This window comes from Dermochelys coriacea, chromosome 2 (assembly GCF_009764565.3).
Source record: "Dermochelys coriacea isolate rDerCor1 chromosome 2, rDerCor1.pri.v4, whole genome shotgun sequence".
Taxonomy (NCBI): Eukaryota; Metazoa; Chordata; order Testudines; family Dermochelyidae; genus Dermochelys; species Dermochelys coriacea.
In genome coordinates, this window is record NC_050069.1 from 63,398,578 (window position 1) to 63,425,576 (window position 26,999).

General features: G+C 42.2%; 1 protein-coding gene across 1 annotated transcript in view; it reads right to left on the reverse strand.

The window, feature by feature from the left end:
• The window catches only part of MTFR1 (mitochondrial fission regulator 1), a 43,612-nt gene extending 18,209 nt beyond the window's left edge, over nt 1–25,403 (reverse strand). The window contains 3 exon segments of the mRNA XM_038390081.2: nt 3,649–3,747; nt 11,842–11,985; nt 25,185–25,403. Of these exon segments, the coding sequence (XP_038246009.1) occupies nt 3,649–3,747; nt 11,842–11,907 (165 nt within the window). The 5' untranslated portion in view covers nt 11,908–11,985; nt 25,185–25,403.
• Between the last annotated feature and the right edge of the window lie 1,596 nt (nt 25,404–26,999).

Here is a 26,999-nt window from a genome sequence, read left to right on the forward strand (position 1 = left end):
GACCCAGCTTTGACCAGCGGTCTCAAGTTTTTCTCCCCAGCTCTCAGCCCATCCAAGGCTAGGCCTGCACTTGGAGTTAGGGTGTGATTCCCAGCTTGCATACACATCCTCATGCGAGTTTTTAATCAAGCTAGTGAGCTAAATATAGTAGTGTGGCTGCAGTAGCACAGGCAGTGGCAGCACAGCTAGCTGCCCTGAGTACTGACTCTCCTGGACCCCGAGTATGTACATGGGGATTGCTAGCCCATGACACTGCTGCCCATGCTACTACTTGGGGTGGCTAACCCATGTTACACTGCTATTTTTTTAGCACACTAGCTCAATGAGAGCTAGCATGAGTATGTCTACGCAAGCTAGTAATCATACCCCTCGTGCCAAGTGTAGACATAGCCTAAGTGCATAATATGTGAACATATCTACTGAAATTACTTGAGTCCCCACCCCCCTGCTCACAGACACCTCTCAAAGCTATCTCCCCTCCCTCCCCATAGAAATTAAATACAATTGTTCTACTCTGGGTGTTGTCACAGCACAATCCCAACTACTTTTTGCCTTCACTCAAGGTATGGCTGAAGGCACTGGAGAAATACCATCTAAAGTTTCTGAAGCTTAGAAAGTTTTGAATAAAGACTTACTAGTCTGGAATCAACACCTTGGGATATTCCCAGTGTTTGTTTAAAATAACTTCTCTTTGAGCAAGTTAACTAGATCCATGGCCATGTTTGTTGGGTTAGTGCACTAGCCTTTCCACTTGGAAAGCCTCAGATGAATACTAAGGTCAAAAAAGTTTGACAAATTCAACTTATTTCTCTAGCAGATGCTTGTCTGACAAAGGCAGACAATACAATACAACTGGGAATCATTAGTGCACAGAAAAGAGACATAGGACTAGAATGTTACAATTGAACAATAGTGGATTTAAGGGCATTGGCTGAGCTGGATGAGGAAGCTTGCACAGCTCCTCTGTATTAAGCCTGGCCCTAACTTGTACTAATTCCTCAACTACACTCATGAATCAATACAGACTGAGTGAGCCGGACACTCTCACTTTTACGCTTCCATACCTCCCCTTACAGCAAGTGATTTACAGTGTCAGGTGTAGTTTATATAGTACATGCATTAAGCTGCTACATTATAGGTTACTGAATACTAAGAGCCTCACATACAATATTGAAACTCAACTGCATCTGCCATTATGTGTTTGTTTGTTTTTTTTAATTCCAATGAAATCCTCAGAGACCAATAGAAAGGAAAGCTACTGCAATAGCTAGCCCCTAAGACATTAAACCCTCAAATAAAAATTTAGGCTGTGTCAGTCTCTATCGTTTTAAGATTGGTGGAATGAAGGCTTGCCATGTGGTAAAGCACATATGAACATGGTAGTAACAGATACATATCTCCAACCCATTTATCAGAAGTTCATGGTGAAATGAAGACTTGTAGAGAATATGGGTTATGGTTCTTAGCTAGAGTTAAGACACACTGGTTATAGGCATGCACTAATGGCTGAACAAGTAATTTTAAAAAAATTAACTTACAGCAGGTTCAGTGCATGGTCCTTTCATACTATAGCTAAAGCTAGCAGGAAAGAAAAAAGGAAAAGACATATCTATAGGAAAGTTTCAGCATAGCAACAGTCTAAAAGGAAAACAGTCAAAACAGGTGCTGAAAAGAACACTCGGAATTCCATCTTCTGAGTTAAACACACAGAAACCAGACTTATGTATCTCTGACATGTTGGACAAGACCAAAAGACTTGTATACAGTGCTTTAAACAAAACAACTTTAATAGGATTTAAAGGTTTAATCTGTTGACTAAAGCTCAGATATTTACAAGATTTCAAAGTCAGTTCACTAGAACAGCTGTGCTTCTACTTCTTCAGATCATCATCTTTCATCCACTGTATTATCACAATCAGCTTTATATACTAAAAGGTAAATACAAATTTTAAACTTAAGTGACTTTATTCCTGTAGTAGTTTACTCTTCAAAATGTCTGGAAAATGCCAAACACTTCATTAATAATAATGCAAAGTTTAGATTGAGATTAATATTTGATTCATACAAGAAGCAGGAAAGTCAAGTTAGGGCTCCTACAGGCACTGTGTTCTTGTAAGACGACAATACAAGACACAGGGTTTCCTCTCATCTACAAGAAATGAAGTTATCTGGCTAATAAAATGGTAAGGAACTTAATTTCTCTTTAATAGCAGAGGGAGGTCTTCCTATCAACATCACCCATGAAATTAACTCCTATGCTATTAAAGAAAATTAGAGAAGCAAATATATTTTAAGCAGTGAAAAGCTTACATTTATTTGAATTACTAAACCTTAAAATGGACATTTCCCAACCAGGAAATTTTCTACACAAAGCTTTCTTCTCCTCTCCCCGCATCTCTCAAAAAGACTGATGCGGTTTCTTTCTCAGCTCAAGAATTTCAGCCCCTCTAAATTATCCTATTTGGAAACTTTTCTTTGCTATCCAAAACAGAGTTTTAGAAAGCACGAGTTGCAGTTTCTGTATTTTCCATCTGTTCCAGAAAGACTTCTTGTTGCAACACAAGGAGAACAAAATAACCACCTCTTGTTTATATCATTACCACCCCCCACCCAACTTCCTAGTCTGTTCACATTAGAAGTGCACAATTCAGAATGCAGCACAGAATTTGACATTCTTCTTTCACCTACACAGTTCAAGTCTACATTTAAAGACTGAACAAATAGTGAGCTAACACTATCTTGTTTACCATGTTCACCTTCAGAGAATTTGTATCATGTGCATAAGCAACATGTATTTACTTTCCACTCATTCTTAAGTAACATTGTTTGCCTTTCCATTACTCAGGTTTATAAACCCAATTTATCAGTTAAATTCAGCTTTGGAAGTAATTTCTGATGTTACTTATTTTTTGGCCACGGTGGAGATTGCTTTTTTACTTTTGTAGCCAAAAAAGTCTGTTGCCTTGGAAGAAAGCAGTCAAGAACGGCAAGCTGCTAAGTTTTCCTGAAGAGGGTTTTTTGTTTTGTTTTTTTAAAAGAGAAACATACAATAAATTCTGTGGTGAATGCCCCCAGACAATAAAGGCATTCAGGAGATTATGAACTTGCCTCTTACATCCTTAGAAGTCAACCCAGAGGACTCTCACTTTTGTGAGGAGCTAGCATATGCTGCACTAGCAATGTTTACCACAGCTCCACTACAGATTGGAGCAGACCAATTGAAGTACAGCTCTTTGAAATACTGCTTATTTTTAAAAGCAGGGACTATTTTACAGACAAAACTCTACAAGAGCCACACAGTGCTATTTTACAAATTAACATTTTTAGAGGTTCAATGAAGTGTGTTGGAAGTGTCATGATATAAACGCCAATGTCACATTTGTTGGGGTATCAGAGTAGAAACTAAAGAGACAAGACTTTGGCAAGACATGGTGGTGGACAGTAAGGAGGAGGGAGGAAAACTAACTTTGGTATGAACAAGGGGCCTCTTCTACTCTGCTTATTTGAAGCATCGAAGACATAACCTACACATTTTTGTTTTAAATGCACCTGCAGATCAACTTTAAAATCCTCTAACACAAAACAAACGCCATTGAGAAAAATGGAAAAGTATTTTAAGAAGGTTTTTAAACTGTGAAGAATTCCTACCTGAAACTGAACTCTTGGGCACTGGATAAGAGAGAGATTAGTACCAATTTTCCTTACAATACTTCGAGATGAACCATAAGGCTTTCCTGACCAGAGCACCTGAGGGAAAAAATTAAGTGAACTGTTATAGTACTTGTTAGATCATTTACCCAATATACAATTAAGATACAATAAAGCTATTTGCTCCATCCAGCAATATTTGTACTGTATAATGTTTAAATGTACACATACCAAAATTACATATTCCCTTGCAGCATGGAAGACATGCTATGGACTCAAATTCATACTGGTGACCCACACTATTTTGAAAGTCATACTTTAACTTGCTTTCATCAGCACAAATAATTGATTTTAAGTATTTGCAGCATGTTCAATGCTATTCAAAGACAGTCTTCTGCCCTAAGGAACTCACATTCTATGCGACAGACCTCAAGTCACAACACATTGAGACACTCAGAACAGAGCCACCTTTTTTTTTTTCTTTAAATAGATGAAGCATGTTAAGTTGGGGGAGGAAAAGGAATTTGAAGTAGGTCAAATACCTCCTTCCAAGATATGGATAAAAGCAGAGTTTAATAATTTTAAGGTTTCAGAGTAGCAGCCGTGTTAGTCTGTATTCGCAAAAAGAAAAGGAGTACTTGTGGCACCTTAGAGACTAACAAATTTATTAGAGCATAAGCTTTCGTGAGCTACAGCTCACTTCATCGGATGCCTTTGGTGGAAAAAACAGAGGAGAGATTTATATACACACACACAGAAAACATGAAACAATGGGTTTATCATACACACTGTAAGGAGAGTGATCACTTAAGATAAGCCATCACCAACAGCAGGGGGGGGGAAGGAGGAAAACCTTTCATGGTGACAAGCAGGTAGGCTAATTCCAGCAGTTAACAAGAATATCAGAGGAACAGTGGGGGGTGGGGTGAGAGGGAGAAATACCATGGGGAAATAGTTTTACTTTGTGTAATGACTCATCCATTCCCAGTCTCTATTCAAGCCTAAGTTAATTGTATCCAGTTTGCAAATTAATTCCAATTCAGCAGTCTCTCCTTGGAGTCTGTTTTTGAAGCTTTTTTGTTGAAGTATAGCCACTCTTAGGTCTGTCTGTGATCGAGTGACCAGAGAGATTGAAGTGTTCTCCAACTGGTTTTTGAATGTTATAATTCTTGAGTCTGATTTGTGTCCATTCATTCTTTTACATAGAGACTGTCCAGTTTGGCCAATGTACATGGCAGAGGGGCATTGCTGGCACATGATGGCATATATCACATTGGTAGATGCGCAGGTGAAGGAGCCTCTGATAGTGTGGCTGATGTGATTAGGCCCTATGATGGTATCCCCTGAATAGATATGTGGACAGAGTTGGCAACGGGCTTTGTTGCAAGGATAGGTTCCTGGGTTAGTGGTTCTGTTGTGTGGTGTGTGGTTGCTGGTGAGTATTTGCTTCAGATTGGGGGGCTGTCTGTAAGCAAGGACTGGTCTGTCTCCCAAGATCTGAGAGAGCGATGGCTCGTCCTTCAGGATAGGTTGTAGATCCTTGATGATGCGTTGGAGAGGTTTTAGTTGGGGGCTGAAGGTGATGGCTAGTGGCGTTCTGTTGTTTTCTTTCTTGGGCCTGTCCTGTAGTAGGTGACTTCTGGGTACTCTTCTGGCTCTGTCAATCTGTTTCTTCACTTCAGCAGGTGGGTATTGTAGTTGTAGGAATGCATGATAGAGATCTTGTAGGTGTTTGTCTCTGTCTGAGGGGTTGGAGCAAATGCGGTTATATCGTAGAGCTTGGCTGTAGACAATGGATCGAGTGGTATGATCTGGATGAAAGCTAGAGGCATGTAGGTAGGAATAGCGGTCAGTAGGTTTCCGATATAGGGTGGTGTTTATGTGACCATCGCTTATTAGCACCGTAGTGTCCAGGAAGTGGATCTCTTGTGTGGACTGGTCCAGGCTGAGGTTGATGGTGGGATGGAAATTGTTGAAATCATGGTGGAATTCCTCAAGAGCTTCTTTTCCATGGGTCCAGATGATGAAGATGTCATCAATGTAGCCAAGTAGAGTAGGGGCATTAGGGGACGAGAGCTGAGGAAGCGTTGTTCTAAGTCAGCCATAAAAATGTTGGCATACTGTGGGGCCATGCGGGTACCCATCGCAGTGCCGCTGATTTGAAGGTATACATTGTCACCAAATGTGAAATAGTTATGGGTCAGGACAAAGTCACAAAGTTCTGCCACCAGATTAGCCGTGACAGTATCGGGGATACTGTTCCTGACGGCTTGTAGTCCATCTTTGTGTGGAATGTTGGTGTAGAGGGCTTCTACATCCATAGTGGCTAGGATGGTGTTTTTAGGAAGATCACCAATGGACTGTAGTTTCCTCAGGAAATCGGTGGTGTCTCGAAGATAGCTGGGAGTGCTGGTAACGAAGGGCCTGAGGAGGGAGTCTACATAGCCAGACAATCCTGCTGTCAGGGTGCCAATGCCTGAGATGATGGGGCGTCCAGGATTTCCAGGTTTATGGATCTTGGGTAGCAGATAGAATACCCCAGGTCGGGGCTCCAGGGGTGTGTCTGTGCGGATTTGTTCTTGTGCTTTTTCAGGGAGTTTCTTGAGCAAATGCTGTAGTTTCTTTTGGTAACTCTCAGTGGGATCAGAGGGTAATGGCTTGTAGAAAGTGGTGTTGGAGAGCTGCCTAGTAGCCTCTTGTTCATACTCCGACCTATTCATGATGACGACAGCACCTCCTTTGTCAGCCTTTTTGATTATGATGTCAGAGTTGTTTCTGAGGCTGTGGATGGCACTGTGTTCTGCATGGCTGAGGTTATGGGGTAAGCGATGCTGCTTTTCCACACCCTAATAAGTTATCCCTAGCTCTGTTTCCCAGCACATTCTCTTTCTTACCTTAGAATGAAAGCTCTTTGGGTCAGGGACTGCCTTTACTTATGTAATGTACAGCACAAGGCACACTGATGCTGCCAGGATCACTACCAACTAGCACAGGCTGGCTAAGCAGTAGTGGAATTCCTTGATAGTTTATGGAGATAAAAAAGAAAAAAGAAAAAAAAAGGCAAGCAAGTGAGGGGAAGGGAAGGAGGAAAGACTTCTAGGAAGAGAACAGGAAGCTTCCAATCATGACAAGTCTCTCATACCTAGTGAACATGAAGTTGTGCATAGCATTTCAGCACATCTGTTCATTTGAACTGCTTTCTGCTGCAGTTTAATCAGGTTTCTTCCTTTTGTGTTCTTCCATGGGGACTTTGCCTTGGTTAGATTCAACAGAAGAGCTATATTCTAGATTGTTAAAAAAATAAGATGACCACATCTTTTAAAATATTCCCAGGAGGTGGAATATTTTCAATTTATAGCAATAAAAATCCCTATGTCCAAAGCCACATGCAGGATTTGGAGCAAACAAAAAGCCAAAAGTACAATAAAGCTTGGACACTTGGCAACATGCTAAAACCCTACATTTGACAAAACATATGCAAAGCCACCATTAGTTCTTCATTTGCTCTGCTGCTGGCTCTGAACATTTACGTATATCATTGTCTATGGCAGGAAGTTTTCAGGAGATGGAGTGAGCATCTGATCCCAGGAGTGTATTTGGAAAATAAATTAAAAGGAAAGAAATAACTAGAAGGATGTCATTGAAGTCTTCAACAACTCTCAGGGGATAAGAAGAACCGAAGAATAATGGGAAGAGAGCATTACAGAGTATGTGGTTAATTACTAGCAGGGACTACAATTAGATTTTTTTCAACAATGACATAGTCTATGCTGTTTGAAGTGTTGTTGTAGCCATGTTGGTCCAGGATGTTAGAGAGACAAGTGGGTGAAGTAATCTCTTTTATTGGACTATCTTCTGTTGATGAAAAACACCTTTTGAGCTACACACAGCTCTTCTTCAGGTCTGGGAAAGGTAATCAGAGTGTAACAGCAAAAATACAAGGTGGAACAAGATGTGTTAACTCCTTATGCTTGCAATGTTGCAAAGACCATTCAAACGAAGTGGCCAATTAACACTTCTGTATTCACAGGACAAAGGAAGTTTAATGGGTTACAAACTGTTGTAATGAGACATAAAATCAGTGTCTCTACTCAGTCCATGATTTTTAGCATCTAGCAAAGTTAAGAATTTAAGTTCCCAGCCTTGTCTTTCAAAGGTGCAGTGCAGGTCTCCTCAGAGGATGAGGACTGTGAGGTCAGTTATAGAATGACTGCTCTGTGAAAAGCGTTCGCCCGGGGTGATACGGTGTTTTTGTCTTATTTTTCTGTGTGAGTTCAGTAGAGAGTGTAGCGATTGTCTGGTTTCCCCCACATAATTGTTATTGGGCATTTAGTGCCTCATCCAGTGCACACTACATATTGTGAGAGGCATGTGTAGAACCCATGGATCTTGAAAGGTGTGTTGTGGAGGGGTGCTGGTCATTGTAGCAGTGGAGATATAGCTGCAGGTTTTGCACCTGTTGTTCTGGCAGGGTCTGGTGTCACTGAGTTGGTGTGTCCTGGTCTGTGGGGAGCTTGCTTGTGATAAGCTTCGCAAGGTTGGAGTGGGGTGGGGTGGAGGGTTGTTTGAAGGCCAGAAGAAGGGATTTCGCCAGTAACTTTCTACATGTAGGGGCTGTGGGCTTTGTCTGGGACAGTAAATTTCCATGCACATGGAAGAGGATATAAAAAGACACTGGAAACATCTCATATTGCCTCTTTCCTGATATAATTCTCTGGACTGTGGATTCACAACTAAAAGGAGCATCTTGAACTATGGACTGAGGATCTTCCAATCTTACTGGAGAAACTTTACAAGCTAGCAGTCTATTCCATCACTGCTACAAACCTGACAAGGACTTTGCAATTATTTGTATATATATATGATCTAGTAACCATTTATAGCTCTTTTCTTAATAATTCTTGTTAGTTAGTTTACAAAGAATTGGCTGACTATGATATTTGGGTAAAATTTGAGATTTTGAGCTGGGGGTATGTGTCTGATACTTTGGGATTAGAAAGAACTGACATATGGTAAAATGGGTTTTCAATAACCTCTCACTATATTAGATTAGGTTGCCTGGATGGGAACCAAGGGCTGGAATGCCAAAAGAGACCTCTGTTTGGCTTCCAATTAACCAGTGTGGTACTGCAAAAGCTTTTATTACCGGATTTGGTGAATCTAATTAGAGAGTAAGTCACCAGTTTTGGGGACTGTCTGCTGAATTTCTTGCCGTCTACCCTGAGTGGGGCATTTTCAGTGTGGCCCATCCTAGTCACAACTTTAAATACAAATTAGCACTTTGTTGGTTAGTTTTTTATGCCATACAAAAAGTACTATAAATGTTTATGTTCCACAATTGGTGTACAAGAGCAGTTTTTAATATTAGAACTGTACATAAGATGCACATATTAATGTGAAGTATAGTTTTCCTGCTCCATGACTTTTCATTATTGTGAAAGTTTGCATGTTCTATTAAACATACTGTAATATATGCTATGCATCTTAACACTTGAACTGTGCTCCTGCAAACACTACATACTCTTATGGACTCAATAGTTACACTGTCTACCTGCTTAAGATGCAACATTAATATTATCTTAGAATTGATATGCATACCTGTCCAGTCTTTTAAATTTAGGCCAGGGATCATCGAGGTAACATAGTATAGCTATTCTTATGTCAATACCACACTAATAATGACTAAGGGTATCAACTCAAATCAGAAAGGTCTCTAGGCACACTGAGACTGGGGCTCTGGCAAGTAGCATATCAGCACAAATTCAGAATTCTGAAAATAAGATCTGACCTCAGTATCACAGAGAGAGGAATTGTTTAGGCAGTACAATACTGAATGATGAGAGGAAGTTTATCATTTTTCCCCCTAACAGTGAAATCTAGACTACAGGCTACTTAACCAGTGGAAGTCACTCAAAATTGGATTTGAGAATGTACCTGAACGTAGTGTATAGTGGAGAGAGGAGGAGAATCAGCATGATAAGAGGAAGCAAGTAAGCTAGGTGACTTAACTGCCTCAACCCCACAAATGAGAAATGTTATAAAAAAAGTCTACACCACTTGGTGTTTGAAAATGTAATTGTTACCACAAGCCTGCTATGGAAGAGAAAGGGTGGGAGGAGGGGGGGAAAAAAGAAAAAAAAACAGAAGAAGAAACGGGAGCTGTTCTTTCCCATATTAAGAATATTTTTTTAAAAACTGGACCCAAAGATATAGGACAATGACTATGTCAATACAGAGATTGTTTTGTTTTGATGCTTTGAATTGGTTGTGAAGAGGATCCAGCGAGGTTGCTCAGGATTTCTGAGGTTGTACATCTCAGTTTCATGTTCAAAGAACTGGTGTCTGGTATGAATTTCTGTTCCTGTTCTCTAACCTCTGTTTTAGATCATCAAAAGGCATTAATTATGTCATATGTAAACTGTGTTTTATAATTTCAGCTTGCCAGCTCTCCTGACAAAAAGATCATCAATCTACAATAATCTGGCAAAATATGAATTTAAATAGAACACAACTGCAAATCTTCCTTTCCCACCCTCCCTGTGCATTTAAGAGGAAGAATATGTAGGAGATCTCACAGCGGAGGACTGCACCTAAGCTACTGCTTCTGTTCAGAGTGGCTCCCAACAGTGTCAATAGGAACATCGTTGCTGTGCAACTGTTTTAGTTTTGATCTGCTGCTTCTGCCGAGCAGTGAAAGAAAGGGTTACAGTGCTGCACGAAGCAGGGAGTCGAGAAGTGTACACACTCCTTTCTGCTTCCCTTCAGAGAATGCAGCTCTTCTGCTCTTGCACATAGCACAGCCTTCAAAAAGAGAAGCACGGACAACACAATTAGGATCACAATTAGTTTTGTGGTGCTTTGCTGGGGGCTTGGAAATTATGGCAGGAATGAGAATACGTTATGGGCTCCTGCGAAGGAGGGAAAGGAGAGAAAGATTACAGTGAAACAGGAAATTTTATGGGGTGTGAAGAAGAGGCAAAGAGGAAAAGAATATGGTGTGGTTGGCTGGCTGATCGACATGTGCAAAACAAAGTCAAGAATGGTCTCTATCACCATTGCCCCTCCCTTGAGGTGGGGAAAGGTTTTGGGATAGGTGAAGCCGGAAGAGTACCACTTCTTCAGCTCTCAGACTTACTAGAATGGGAGAAAGGGGTGTTACTGAACAGACTATAGGGTATGTCTACACAGCAGTAGTGAGTCTGAGCTCAGGTATACAGACAGACTCATGCTACAGCACTAAAATAAATAATAATAAATAATAATAATAATAATAATGCAGATGTTCTGGCTCAGGCTTGCACTCTGAAACCCACCCACCTTCCTGGGCTTCAGAGCCTGAACATCTACATGGCTACTTTAGCTTCTTAGGGCTTGTCTATGCTGGCACTTTACAGCGCTTCAACTTTCCTGCTCAGGGGTGTGAAAAATATCCTCCTGAGCACTGCAAGTTTCAGTGCTGTAAAGTGCCACTGTAGACAGTGCACCAGCTATTCCCCTCATGGGGGTGGTTTTTTTTAAGAGCACTGAGACCTCTCCCAGCAGTATGCTGCGACTACACAAGCCACGTTAAAGCGCTGCCAAGGCAGCACTTTAACGTTGCCAGTGAAGATGTGACCTTAGTAAGAGTCCGAGTCTGTAGTCCAGAGCTCAGACTCATCGCTGCAGGTATTTTTTTTTTTTTTTTTTTTTTTGCCATGTAGACATACCCGCAAAGACCTGTTAAGTACCACTGTGTTTTACAAGCATTTCAGGAACTTGAACTGGTACTAGAATAGCCAAGAGACTGTATGGGAGGTGAACCTATTGCATCACACTAGTTTATTTGGAAATTAATTCCCCCCTTTGAGAAAAAACAAACAAGTGTCCTTTCAATTTAAAAGTGTTTAGAAAACCCCTTCTTTGTGCACCCTGAATGACAGTGTTCCATTATCAGTTATATGTTTTGTCAAAAAGCCAGCAGGAACATAACAACCTGTTTTAACTTTTAATATAGCAACTATGATCATATACCTAAGCATTAGGTTTCATAACCTTATGTCAATCAAGTTAAATTAATTAATGTAAGAATTATACCAACACTGCATAAAATTTAAAATGCAGTCCCATGTGCTCTCACTGTGAACTATATATTTAAGTGGATTATATCTGAAATATTTGCACTCAATAGAATTTCAATGAAACTGGAACACTTACTGATTCCATGTTTAGTCCAACTTGTGCAAAAACCATCCTAATTACACGTTTAATCCAGCAGATCATCTGGAGTGGCAAAAAGTCTTCACAAACTGGTATTTAAACCTTCCAAACCTACAGGGCTGCTGAAGTTCCATAGTCCCTCTGAAATAAAAGGCAAATGTAAAAAGGCTTTCTTTAGGTCCGACAAAATTACACACATTCCAACAATGGGATTGAGTAGAAACTGACTCTGAATGCAGAATTTTTCAGCAACAGCTGTTCCCAGTACTTTCACAATAGCCACGTATTCTAAATAGTCTCTAGATTTTAAAACAAAAATATGTCACATTTAAGGCACTAAAACTGCTGTTGCAGAATGCAGTAACGGTTTCCACGGCATAATGGCTTTACTTCAGCAATAAGCAGGAGAAGGTCCTAAACATAATTATCTGATAGCAAGTGAGCGAGGGTCACTTGGAACATCTGTAAACAGCGAATGGCATCAGCTTTTGGACACCATCAGCTTACAAGTAACTTCTGTCAAATCCCTTCCCTAGTAATTGTTACAACTAAGATTACTGTAAATAGATTAGAGAAACAAGTATTTCTCCTCACAATCTCGTTTACCGTGTTACTCTGTGTTGTTTTAAGTGGCTTCAAAGGCCAGAGCAGAAGATGAATAAAAGTCCAACCTAAGCCTTATTCTTTTATCACAAAAGTGTTCGTGCTGCCACTCAATAACAATTAGTTAAGACTGTAGATTCTGGATCATTTTTGGCTTCATCTGACAGTTTATATGCAGAGTCTAAGTCACTGAATCATTCTGAACAACAGGAATATTATAGTATGAACTATATGTATTGATTTGTTGGAAGCTAGTAAAATTCCTTAGCCCCAGTCTACACTGCGGGGTTAGGTCAAATTTAGCCGCGTTAGGTCGATTTTAAAATGAATGTGTCTACACAACCAACCCCGTTCCGTCGACCTAAGGGGCTCTTAAATTTGACTTCTGTACTCCTCCCCAGTGAGGGGAGTAGTGCTAAAATCGACCTTGCTGGGTTGAATTTGGGGTAGTGCAGACACAATTCGACGGTATTGGCCTCTGAGAGCTATCCCAGAATGCTCCAATGTGACCGCTCTGGACAGCACTTTGAACTCCGATGCACTAGCCAAGTACACAGGAAGAGCTCTGGGAAATTTTGAATTTCATTTCCCGTTTGGTTAGCGTGGCGAGCTCAGCAGCACAGGTGACTATGCAGTCCGCCCAGAATTGCAAACGAGCTCCAGCATGGACTGAAAGGGAGACACTGGATCTGATTGCTGTATGGGGAGAGAATCTGTGCAGGCTGAACTCCGATCAAAAAGAAGAAATGCTAATACATTATGCCAAAATCGCACCGGGCATGGTGGAAAGAGGTTATAATGGGGACTCACAGCAATGCCGCGTGAAAGTTAAGGAGCTCAGGCAAGCCTACCAAAAGACAAAGGAGGCAAACAGTTGCTTTGGGTCAGAGCCCCATACATGCCGCTTCTATGATCAGCTGCATGGCATCCTAGGGGGGACCCTACCACTACCCCACCACTGTCTCAGGACACCTGCGGGGGGGGGGGGGAAGCCTCAAGCAACAGGGAGGAGGATTTTGTGGATGAGGAGGAGAATGCACAGCAGGCAAGCGGTGAATCCATTCTCCCTGGAAGCCAGGACCTTTTTATCACCCTGGAGACAATACCCTCTCAAGGCGGGATCCCTGACCGTGAAGCCAGAGAAGGCAGCTCTGGTGAGCCCACATTTGTAACTACAGTACAGGATTTAAAAGCAATAGTGTTTAATGTTTGATTTGCCCTGAAGAACTGGAATGCATTCGTGGCCAGTACAGCTACTGGAAAAAAGTTTGTTAACGTTTCTGGGGATGGAGCAGGAATCCTCCAGGGACATCTCCTGCAGGTATTCTGAAAGCCTTTGCAAAAGGTTTCTTGGGAGGGCTGCCTTATTTCATCCTCCATGGTAGGACACTTTACCACGCCAAGCCAGTAGCAAGTAGTCCAGAATCACTGCAGCACAAAGCATGGCAACGAATGGTCCTGGGTTTTGGTCACATTCAAGTAACATTTAATGGTCTATATCTTTCTGTGTTAGCCTTAGGAGAATGATATCATTCATGGTCACCTGGTTGAAATAGGGGAACTTTTGTAAGGGAAAGGTAAAAGGACCCCGTTCATACTGGGTTGTTTGCACTTGGCTAAAAGGGATCATCCCGGAGAATAGCCACGCAGTGGGGTGGGGGGAGGTGTTTGCTGCACATCCACCTGAAAACCTCAGCCCCTCCTTTTAAAATGTGAAACCCAACTGGCTTTGCTTGCTATGGGAAAGAATGGTGCTGCAGTTTGAAACATTTCCCACGTTATGAAGGCGTAAGAAGCCAACCCCACATACCAAAAGGCTTACAATGGCTACCTGGAAACCAAATTCTGTTGCCCAGCCATTTGTGATGTGTCACCATACGATATAAAAGGCAAAATGCGACCTTGTACCTAAAGCACATTTGCTGTGAATTGCTTGATTCACTGTGAAAGAGACTCCCTTTTGTTCTCAGAAATGTATCATCTTAAATTTTACTCTCCCTTTTTATCTCCCTCCAGGTGCAAATGTTTCTATCCTCCCTCATCATCTCCATCCCTGAGGTTATCACAGATTAGAAGGTGAAAAAAACCGTACTTGCGATGACATGTTTTCCAAGCTCATGCAGTCCTCCCGCACTGATAAGGCACAATTAATATATGGAGGCATTCAGTAGCAGAGGCCAGGAAAGCATTAAGTTAGAGCAAAGAGCAGAGGCAGGAGGAAATGCTAAGGCTAACGGGGGAGCAAATGGACACAATGAAGCATCTGTTGGAGCTGCAGGAAAGCCCACAAGAGCACAGACCCCCCTACATCCATTGTATAACCGCCTGCCCTCCCCCCCAAGTTCCATATCCACCTCACCCAGACACCCGAGAACATGGAGGGGGGGAGGCTCCCAGCCACTCCACTCCAGAGGATGGCCCAAGCAACAGAAGTCTGTCATTCGAACAGATATGATTTGTAGTGTGGCTACAACAAACAATGTAGCCTTGTTCTCCCCTCCTCCCGCACCCCACCCCACCCAGGCTACCTTGTCAGTTATCGCTCTTTCTTAATTAAAAAAAGTAAGAATGCATGGTTTCAAAACAATAGTGACTTTATTTCCTTTGCCAGCTGTGATCGAAGGGGGAGGGTGGTTGGCTAACAGGGAATTAAAATCAACAAAGGGGGTGGGTTTGCATCAAGGAAAAACACACACAATTGTCACACCGTAGCCTGGCCAGTCATGAAACTGGTTTTCAAAGCCTCTCTGATGCGCAGCACACCTAGCTGTGCTCTTCTAATCGCCCTGGTGTCTGGCTGCTCAAAATTGGCCGCCAGGCGATTTGCCTCAACCTCACACCCCACCATAAACATCTCCCCCTTACCCTCATGGATATTATGGAGTACACAGCAAGCAGCAATAACAATGGGAATGTTGGTTGCACTGAGGTCTAACCTAGTCAGCAAACTGTGCCAGCAAGCTTTTAAACGTCCAAAGGCACATTCTACCACCATTCTGCACTTGCTCAGCCTATAGTTGAACTGCTCCTTACTACTGTCCAGGCTGCCTGTGTACAGCTTCATTAGCCATGGGAGCAAGGGGGAGGCTGGGTCCCCAAGGATAACTATTGGCATTTCAACATCCCCAACACTTATTTTCTGGTCTGGGAAGTAAGTCCCTTCTTGCAGCTGCTTGAACAGCCTTGAGTTCCTAAAGATGCCAGCGTCATGCACCTTTCCCGGCCATCCCACGTTAATGTGGGTGAAATGTCCGTTGTGATACACCAGTGCTTGCAGCACCATTGAGAAGCATCCCTTGCGGTTTACGTACTGGTTGGAAAGGTGGTCCGGTGCCAAAATAGGGATATGCGTTCCATCTATCGCCCCTCCACGGTTAGGGAAACCCATTGCAGCAAAGCCATCTACTATGACCTGCACATTTCCCAGAGTCACTACCCTTGATAACAGAACGTCTACTTGGATCACAGCAGTCCCTACAGTAGACTTGCCAACTCCAAACTGATTCCCGACTGACCGGTAGCAGTCAGACGTTGAAAGCTTCCACAGGGCTATCGCCACTCACTTCTCAACTGTCAGGGCAGCTCTCATCTTGATATTCCTGAGCTTCAGGGCAGGGGAAAGAAACACAAAGTTCAAGGAAAGTGGCCTTACGCATGCAAAAGTTTCGTAGCCACTGTGAATCATCCCATACCTGCAACACCATGTGGTCCCACCAGTCTGTGCTTGTTTTCCGGGCCCAGAATCAGCGTTCCACTGTATCAACCAGCCCCACTGCCACAGCCTGTGCTTTCAGGAACATGTGTCCATGTCTTCATCACAATCGTCCTCGTGCTGACGTCTCTTAGCCCAGTTCTGCACATACTCCAGGATAATGCGCAAGGTGTTTACAACGCTCACAAAAGCAGCAGTGAGCTAAGCGGGCTCCATGCTTGCCATGGTATAGCGTCTGCATGGGTAGCCCAGGAAAAAAGGCGCAAAACGGTTGTCTGCCGTGGCTTTCACAGAGGGAGGGAGGGGCAACTGACGACATGTACCCAAAACCACCTGCGACAATGCTTTTGCCCCATCAGGCATTGGGAGCTTAACACAGAACTCCAATGGGCAGCAGAGACTGTGGGAACTGTGGGATAGCTACCTACAGTACACCACTCTGCAAGTCGATCCTAGACACGGTATTGAGGATACACTCCGACTTAATGTGCTTAGTGGGGACATACACAATTGACTGAATAAAGTCCATTTCTAAAAATCGACTTCTATAAAATTTCGTAGTGTAGACATACCCTTAGTCACCATTAAAAAAAAAAGCTAAAGTACTGGGAAAGAAATGATATGCAGGAAATATGCTCAAGCCAGAGGATTAGAAGAGACATGAGAATGCCTGCAAGCATCACAACAGTTAGGACTGCCAGTGTTTCCATTACAAACAAGTTTTTTCCCCCAACAGTTTACAACTCCTATGCCAAGTTTCCATATGTAGTTATTACCAAGAACTCAGCACTAAAGATTTTTTTTAAGGCGAGGTTAAAAAAATCTGGTTTGACCGAGTTCCTCACCACTACCACAAGTAGTTCAGATGTTTAAAATTTTTTTGCACTTGGCAAGAGATTAAATTTGATAGAACAACTATTCTACAGCAGAGCTATTTAGAGAAGTTGACTGTTCATAATTCAGGGTGTAAACCACTTCAGTTTTAAGTAATGTTTAGACCAGTGATACTCGGACCTCAGTGGTTCAGGAGCCAAATTAGCACTCAATGTTACTCAAAAGAACCACAGTAGCGTGAATTCATTGTTTCGTTTACTATTTTAACATATTCATAATTCTCACAGCAAAATGACTGATCAAGTTTTATTTTATCAACTGCAATTGGTTAATAACATAGTAAAAGCATGCTGATTAATAATTAAAAATCACAACATGTTTTAATATGACATGTTACAAAGAACCACAGGAGACACATTAAAGAGCCACTTGAAGCTCTCAAGCCTCAGTCTGAGTATCACTGGTTTAGATACTTAAGGCATTCTAGGGTTGAGGGCACCAATTTTACTCATTTAATTCCTTGCTGAAGGTGGTCTTGATCTGGCTGTCACAAAAGTTAATGTAAGTTGTACCATTTACATCAATAGAATCAGAACCATTAAAGCATGAAAATCTGTTTCAGATCTACTGCATGCTAGCACTGAGTATCCCTCTAGAACACTACATTAACCCAGAACCAAGTCTTAATGTTTTCATAATCTCCAATTAAGCTGCCATCTAAAAGAAAACAAAAAATACTCAAAAAATATTTCACCTTGATGTTTTTATGAGATCCACTCATTTTCTAGAGTTATCTCAACCTCCCTAGACATTTGTTTTACCTAGATTCTACTGCACTCTACCCTTCTTCATAAATCACAACTCTTCCACAATCTACTTACATCCCAAGAATGCAAAGATTTCATCCTCAATGAAACTGTTAGACAGCAATAACAGAAATTTCTAGAATGTCTCTCATCTGCACTTTATGTAGCTGCCAAATTTGAGAAGGAGAAATTCAACATTTGTTCATTTTACCAGCTCTAGCAAAAACCTTCATTTGAACTACTTTAAGTAGCAGCAAGAGGTTATCCTAAAGAACAAAAGTTACTTGGCCCACTTTTCTATCTTTTCTCTTGAAACTATAGACATGGATAATATTTAATGTTGGCATACTCATCAGCACGACCAAGTGACAGTCGCCTCCTAAATGTAGGTTACAGTTTGGAAATTCCTGCTGCCAAGTGTCTAAGAAATAAAAAGAACGAGGAGTACTTGTGGCACCTGAGAGACTAACAAATTTATTTGAGCATAAGCTTTCGTGGCCACTGCATGAATCCGATGAAGTGGGTTTTAGCCCACGAAAGCTTATGCTCAAATAAATTTGTTAGTCTCTAAGGTGCCACAAGTACTCCTTGTTCTTTTTGCTGATACAGACTAACACAGCTACCACTCTGAAACTTAAGAAATAAAAGTAATGAACTGAAAGAGTCTATTCAACTTACCCTTCCTGAGAGGAGAAACTCAAGCAACCTGTTTTTGCAGACTTTGGCTGTTCATTTAAAAAGATTCTAGCTTTTATGTTTGCAAAATAACTCTCTAAGTATTAAGTTAAACAAAATGATTCAGTAATTGCTGCTGCTCATAGCTTTCTCAAGCAAGAGAAGAGACTGGTCAGTCTGACAAAGGGCATTCGCAATCTTGAGGACTGGAGATAAACTGACAAGAGTCATGTCAATTTCTCCTTTATATTTACAAAAAGGAGTACTTGTGCCACCTTAGAGACCAACAAATTTATTAGAGCATAAGCTTTCGGGAACTATAGCTCACTTCATATATCTTACTATATGTTCCATTCTATGCATTCGATGAAGTGAGCTGTAGCTCATGAAAGCTTATGCTCTAATAAATTTGTTAGTCTCCAAGGTGCCACAAGTACTCCTCTTATTTTTGCGGATAAAGGCTAACACGGTTACTACTCTGAAAACTGTCTTTATATTTACAGTAATTCAGAATACCGTAATAACCCTGCTGTAAGATGCAGCACTTCATTGGTAGTTATTAATTCAGATTGTGAAAGCTATAAGCAGGTTGTCTCAGAGAAGGAAGACACCCAACAGAATTTGGGAGAAAAGCGATGAAGATTAATATCCCACTCCAACTAAGTAAATTTGAAAGGAAAGAGAGAGAAACTCTCCCCCTCAACATCAGGAAGTCCTCCTTTATAGGCACCCAATTACCTAGAAACTGACACAATATTCAGTGACCCTAATCTGGAAGGAATTCCAGACACACTTCTACTCCTCAGGGAGTGCTCTATTTCTAACATGAGCCTTGGTATGCTCTGCTTCCCCCATTTTTCACATTTGCCTCTGTCTTGTATACAATACCCAACATTTTTATATCAGCCATTGATTTATAAGTTAAGGAAATAATACTGATTATTTAATAACGAGTTAGCGGAGTAAGTCTAAAAGCACTTTTCAGATTCAAACAGAAAACAATGTACTGTGGAGAAAAGTTATAATGAAACACTCAACCAAGGCTTACAGCGCTACACAGAAATGGAGAGAAGAAAAAAAATTAAAACAGACACCACCTTGACGTAGACACATTTATGAAAAAAAGTAGCTTCAAGTCTTTTATCTGTCCGAGTCCCTGTCCATAGTTGTCATTTTCCACCTTTAAAGTGAAATAGTCACATTTTCCTTCCTAAAAATCTCCCCTTCCCACCCATTTATGTGAAAGCTATGCAGGCTAAAGAAGAAACTGACTGCATATAATCAATTTACTGTATTTGTATAAAAAGTGTTGTAAAATGTACAAACTAAACAAAGAAAAAAATAAAGGAAAACCTCTCTAATCCCTTACAGAGAACGGAGGTGTTACTTGCAGGTACAAGATTAAGAGAAATATAATCTTGAAGTAGACAGTCTCCCTTTAAAGCAGACACCTTAAAAATCCGGTTTACTCACTTTATCAGGGATGCATGTGCCAGCATTAACAACTGCAGACATGCCCCATCATCATCTGATGAAGTGACACCTATAAAAGCGATTATACCAAGATCATATATACCTCGGGAACTATAGCAGCTTACCTAAACTCTGTAGCTATGCCACCATAACCCCATAGTGTAGACACTGCCTACAGCACCAGATGGTGTTTTCCTGCTGCTGTAGAAACATCGCCTCCCCAAGAGACAATAACTAGGTCGACAGAAGAATGCTTCCATGCACTTAGATGTGTCTACACTAGGAGTTAGGTCTGCATAGCTATGGCTCTCGGGGGTATGGATTTTTCTACACTCATAGCACCATAGCTACGTTTACCTAAATTTTAAGCGTAAACCAGGTCTGAATGTCAAAGAAAGAATGAGATTTCAGACAAAAAAAAAAAAAAAAACCTACCGCAGCAGTATACTGAAGAGTCATCAAGAATCTTTTAATGTAGGACCAGCTTGAAGATTATCCATTTCCCAAACTAGTGCAGACTAGATATTTATAAAAGGGTGACATGACTAGTAAGCAAAGATTGCAGAGTCACTGCTAGGAACTATTTATTTCTGAGCACCAGAGTAACAGTCTTAGTGCTTGTCTATGCTCCAGTTTCCAGAGATATTCCAACAAATAAAAACAAGTGCTACAATATATTCTAAACAGTAAGATTTATATTAAAGTTTTATAAAACTGAAGCATAACAAAGTCATGTTAGTGTACCTCAAAGTATAGAAGAACGATAGTATCATATCTTGCGAGCTACAAAAGAGTAATTTAAAGAAAAACCCACATGAATTTAGAGGTTTGACCACTTGTCTTCAGAAGTATCTGTTCATCACAGATCTAAACTTCGCTATCTGATGTTCATAAAACAGAGACTCCTCCTCTTGCTTTTGTACTCAAGTGCATCTGTTTTTTCAGAGACAACAGAACTACAATTCCATTACTGCAGTTAACTAATAATTTATAAAGTACCATCACATCACGTTGCGAGATCATAAAAAACATTCCACAATCATTTTCCACTTGGAATGACTTTAATAATTATTTTGAGGTCGAAATGAACTGGACTGGAATCAAGTTACTGTAAGCCATCATATCCTGTTACGAATCTCAAGTCACCTAGCTTCCATATCTGAATTGTGCTAGATGCAGTCACGTGTAGTGCTTACATATGGCAAACTGAAATAAAACACTGTTATCTCCATACAAGGTACCAGACTTCCTCAGACAGGAAAAATAACTGAGTCTGCAACATCCCACTTTGAAATGCTCTTATAACATAAGAACGGCCCTAACTGGTCAAACCTAAGGTCCATCTACCCCAGTATCCTGTCTTCCGACAGTGGCCAGTGCCAGGTGCCCCCGAGAGAATAAACAGAACAGGTAATCATCAAGTAATCCATCCCCTGTCGCTCATTCCCAGCTTCTGGCAAACAGAGGCTAGGGACACCATCCCTGCCCATCCTGGCTAATAGCCATTGATGGACCTATCCTCCATGAATTTACCTAGTTCTTTTTTGAACCCTGTTATGGTCTTGCCAGAGGATGTTGTGAAGGGTAAGGAGTTCCACAAGGAGTCGACTGTGTGTTGTGTGAAGAAATACATCCTCTTATTTGTTTTAAACCTGCTGCCTATTAATTTCATTTGGTGACTAGTTCTTGCGTTATGAGAAGAAGTAAACAACATTTCCTTATTTACTTTCTCTACACCAGTCATGATTTTATAGACCTCAATCGTATCTCCCCTTAGCCATCTCTTTTCCAAGCTGGAAAGTCCCAGTTTTATTAATCTCTCCTCATACAGAAGCTGTTCCATACCCCTAATCATTTCTGTTGCCCTTTTCTGAACCCTTTCCAATTCCAATATATCTTTTTTGAGATGGGGCGACCACATCTGCACACCGTATTCAAGATGTGGGCGTACCATGGATTTATAGAGAGGCAACATGATATTTTCTGTCCTATTATCTGTTTGCTTTTTTGACTGCCGCTGCACACTGAGTGGATGTTTTCAGAGAACTATCCACAATTATTCCAAGATCTTTTTGAGTGGTAACAGCTAATTTAGACACCATCATTTTATATGTATAGGTGGGATTATGCCTTCCAATGTGCATCACTTTGCACTTATCAACATTAAATTTCATCTGCCATTTTGTTGCCCAGTCACCCAGTTTTGAGAGATCCTTTTGATGCTCTCTGCATTCTGCCTGGGTCTTAATTATCTTTAATAATTTTGTATCACATGCAAATTTTGCCACCTCACTGTTTACCCCTTTTTCCAGATCATTTATGAATATGTTGAATAGGACTGGTCCCAGAACAGACCCCTAGGGGACACCTATTTATCTCTCTCCATTCTGAAAATGGACCATTTATACCTCCCCTTTGTTTTCTATTTTTTACCAAACCATGAGAGCACCTTCTCTCTTGCTCTTATGCAGAATAAACTACCATGGAGTCTTTGGTGAGGGACCTTGTCAAAGACTTTCTGAAAATTTAAGTACTCTATATCCACTGGATCCCCTTGGTCCACATGCTTGTTGACCCCCTCAAAGAATTCTAATAGTGAGGCATCATTTCTCTTTACAAAAACCATGTTGACTCTTCCTAAACAAATTATGTTAATCTATCTGTCTGACAATATTGTTCTTTATTACAGTTTCAACCAGTTTGTCCAGTACTGAAGTCAGGTTTACAGGCCGATAATTGCAGGGATCACCTCTGGAGCCATTTTTAAAAATTGGCGTCCCATCAGCTATCATCCAGTCATCTGGTACAAAGAAAAGGAGTACTTGTGGCACCTTAGAGTCTAAGGTGCCACAAATATTCCTTTTCTTTTTGCGAATACAGACTAACACGGCTGCTACTCTGAAACCTGTCATCTGGTACAGAAGCTGATTTAAAATGATAGGTTACAGACTATAGTTAGTAGTTTCACAATTTCACATTTGAGTTCCTTCAGAACTCTTGGGTGAATACCATCTGGTCCTGGTGACTTATTGCTGTTTAATTTATCAATTTATTCCAAAACCTCCTCTAATGATACCTCAATCTGGAACAGTTCCTCAGATCTGTCACTTAAAAAGAATGACTCAGGTTTGGGAATCTCCCTCACATCCTCAGCCGTGAAGACCAATGCAAAGAATTCATTTAGTTTCTCCGCAATGGCCTTATTGTCCTTGAGTGATCCTTTAGCACCTCAATTGTCCAGTGGGGCCACTGGACGTTTAGCAGGCTTCCTGCCTCCGACGTACTTACTTTTTGAGTCTTTGGCTAACTGTTCCTCAATTCTTTTTTGGTCTTCCTAATTGTATTTTTACACTTCATTTGCCAGTGTTTATGCTCCTTTCTAGTTTCTTCACTAAGATTTACCTTCCACTTTTTAAGGATGACTTTTTGCCTCTCACTGCTTCTTTTACTTTATTGTTTAGCCACGGTGGCTCTTTTTTGGTTCTCTATGTTTTTTAATTTGGGGCATACATTTAAGTTAATCCTCTATTATGGTGTCTTTAAAAAGTTTCCCCACAGCTTGCAGAGATTTCACTTTTTGCATTGTTCCCTTTAATTTCTGTTTAAGTAGGGTAGTTCTCCTTTCTGAAATTAAATTCTACAGTGTTGGGCCTGTGTGGTGTTTTTCTTCTCACAGGGATATAATGTATAATTTAAAATTATTGTCACTATTACCAAGTGGTCCAGCTATATTCATCTCTTGGACCAGATCCTGTGCTCCACTTAGGACTAAATCAAGAATTGCCTCTCCTCTAGTGGGTTCCAGGACCAGCTGCTCGAAGAAGCAGTCATTTAAGGCGTCAAGAAACTTCATCTCTGCATCTGGTCCTGAGGTGACATGTATCCAGTCAACATGGGGATAACTGAAATCCCACATCATTATTATAATTGAGTTTTTTATTTTAACAGCCTCTCTAATCTCCCTGAGCATTTCGCAGTCACTATCACCATCCCTACTGCTATATTCTTATTATTAGAGCATGGAATGTCTATCCCTAGAGATTCTATGGTACAGTTTGATTCATTTGTGATTTTTAGTTCATTTGATTCTATGCTTTCTTTCACATATCTCCCTTCAAAGCCCTCCTTAGAACTTATGGATGTTAACTCAAGGTTTGTTTGATTTTTGTAATATTAACAGTTACCTACAATTTTGTATCTGATTTAGATTGCAAAATCTCTATGGCAGTGACCACATCACCCCGCTCTGCCTACACAGTGACACAGATCTCTCTGTCAACACTCATGAGATCAGTAAGGCGGGAAGGAAAAGAAGATCTGTAACGTTAGTAAGTGAAAAGAAAAAAGGAGGACTTGTGGCACCTTAGAGACTAACAAATTTATTAGAGCATAAGCTTTCGTGAAAGCTTATGCTCTAATAAATTTGTTAGTCTCTAAGGTGCCACAAGTCCTCCTTTTTCTTTTTGCGAATACAGACTAACACGGCTGCTACTCTGAAACCTGTTAGCAAGTGAAGAAGCAATAGGAATATAGTAAGCCAATTGGTGTGTATGCCTGTACTAAACACTGTTCATCCAGGATCACCTTTAGGTCCCGTTCATCCTAAGGCTGGAGCTGTAATAGCAACAGCCATGTTTGAAGCTGTGGCTCCCAAAGTTGCATGTAAAGTTGGTCTCTACTGTGCCGTCCCGGGCAGCTGATCAGAAAGGCCATCATCAGGCAGGCTCCCTCCAGTGAGCTGACGGAGGCTACACGTGGCTGTTACGACCACCGATGGCTCTGCTATGGCTCCCGCAGGGGGCGCACTATGGGAGGGCGGAAACCAGACGCCCCCAGAGCTGGTAAGGGCGGGGTCCCGCGTCAGTGCCGTCACCCAGGGAGCGCGCCTCGGCCAACGGAAGTGGGGGGACCCCCGCGCGCATCCTCCGAGGGCCCCTCCGACTCGCGGTTCGCCCCTCCCGTGTTTCGCCTGACCTGAAGGATCCGCCCGCCCGGGGGCGGGGAGCGTGTGGGGAGGGGATCGGCACGTCTGACTGAGCTCTGAACCGAGCTGCCCGCCCGGCTCCACCGCGTCCCCACCACCTCCGTGGCTCCGGGCCCTGAGGCCCCGCGGCTGCCTCCCACCATCAGGCTCCCGGCCCCGACAGCGTGTGCGGACTCACGCGACAGGGAGCCCCACACCGGCCCCGAGAGGTCCCCGCCCTGCCAGCGCCCAACACAACCCCGCCCAGACTCACCCGCTGCCCAGCCAGGGCCTCCGCGCTCCCTCGCCGGTCACCGGCTCTTGGGGTCCAGAGGCTCGGGCTCCACTTGGAGCTCAGCCCTCTCCGCACAGCCAATCGCGAGCTGCACAGGACTGACCAATCACCGCCGCGCCTGCGAGAGGCGGGACCTAACCGGCACCTCCTTCGCGGGCCAGAGCGCCGCGGCCGAACCGGCAGTCGCCGGGCTCCGGTCTGGAAGTGACGAGTTGCCCCCTTCCCCGCCCAGGGGCCGGGCCACGCCACCCGCCCACGCCCGTGATTGAAGGGCACCTGCCGTGACGTCGCCTCCTGGGCGGCCCAGCAAGCCCTGATTGGCCGTTCAGCGTGCGCGCGCGGGCCCGGGGTCCTGCACGCGGGGGTGACAAGCGGCTGGCCGCGGTGGAGGAGTCAAGGCCAAAACCCCGACGGGGGTGGTACCACCGTGCAGGTCCCAGCGGGCACACGGACCTTGTTCCCTGCGTGATCCTGTCTCCGCCTGTCCCATCAGCTGCGCTCTGGGACTGGTTCTCCCCCTTCCCGGGATGGTGCTGCGGTTTCGTCTCCTCCAGCGCTGGGTGCTGTTGCGTTTGCGTTTCCAGCACGGCACAAGAATTATTATTTTTTAAAAAGTTAGTGAATGGTTTATTTTAAACCCATAAAATATTTCTCTTCGTGTTACTATTATTTTCACAAAAGACTAAACTGGGGGCTAAAATTAATCCCTCGCTTTCACTGTTCATGGTTTTGGTGCATAGAAAAGCAAAGCACTTCGCCCGCTCAGCACTTGTATGGCTTATTGGCATGGTGTGACACTGAGTTTGTACCACAGGAAGCCTGGTTGAGCTCATCCTTTTTTCTGAATACTATTGAATACATCCCTGCTGGGGATGATTTATATATCCATTAAAGCATTCCTGAAGAATGAAGTTCTTACTTTTAGTTGGTGAGAAAGGGCATGCATGTTATAAATTAAAGGTGGCTGATAGGGTCTATAAGTGTAGAAAAAAAAATGTATTCTTGACCCTTCTAAAAGGTCTTGTGACAGATATTTAATTGCATGTACACAGGTTTCAGAGTAGCAGCCGTGTTAGTCTGTATTCGCAAAAAGAAAAGGAGTACTGGTGGCACCTTAGAGACTAACAAATTTATTAGAGCATAAGCTTTCGTGAGCTACAGCTCACTTCATCGGATGCATTTGGTGGAAAAAACAGAGGAGAGATTTATATACACACACACAGAGAACATGAAACAATGGGTTTATCATACACACTGTAAGGAGAGTGATCACTTAAGATAAGCCATCACCAGCAGCAGGGGGGGGAAAGGAGGAAAACCTTTCATGGTGACAAGCAAGGTAGGCTAATTCCAGCAGTTAACAAGAATATCAGAGGAACAGTGGGGGGTGGGGTGGGAGGGAGAAATACCATGGGGAAATAGAAAAGGAGTACCAGTGGCACCTTAGAGACTAACAAATTTATTAGAGCATAAGCTTTCGTGAGCTTTTGTGTAATGACTCATCCATTCCCAGTCTCTATTCAAGCCTAAGTTAATTGTATCCAGTTTGCAAATTAATTCCAATTCAGCAGTCTCTCCTTGGAGTCTGTTTTTGAAGCTTTTTTGTTGAAGTATAGCCAATCTAAGATCTGTGATCGAGTGACCAGAGAGATTGAAGTGTTCTCCAACTGGTTTTTGAATGTTATAATTCTTGACGTCTGATTTGTGTCCATTCATTCTTTTACGTAGAGACTGTCCAGTTTGGCCAATGTACATGGCAGAGGGGCATTGCTGGCACATGATGGCATATATCAC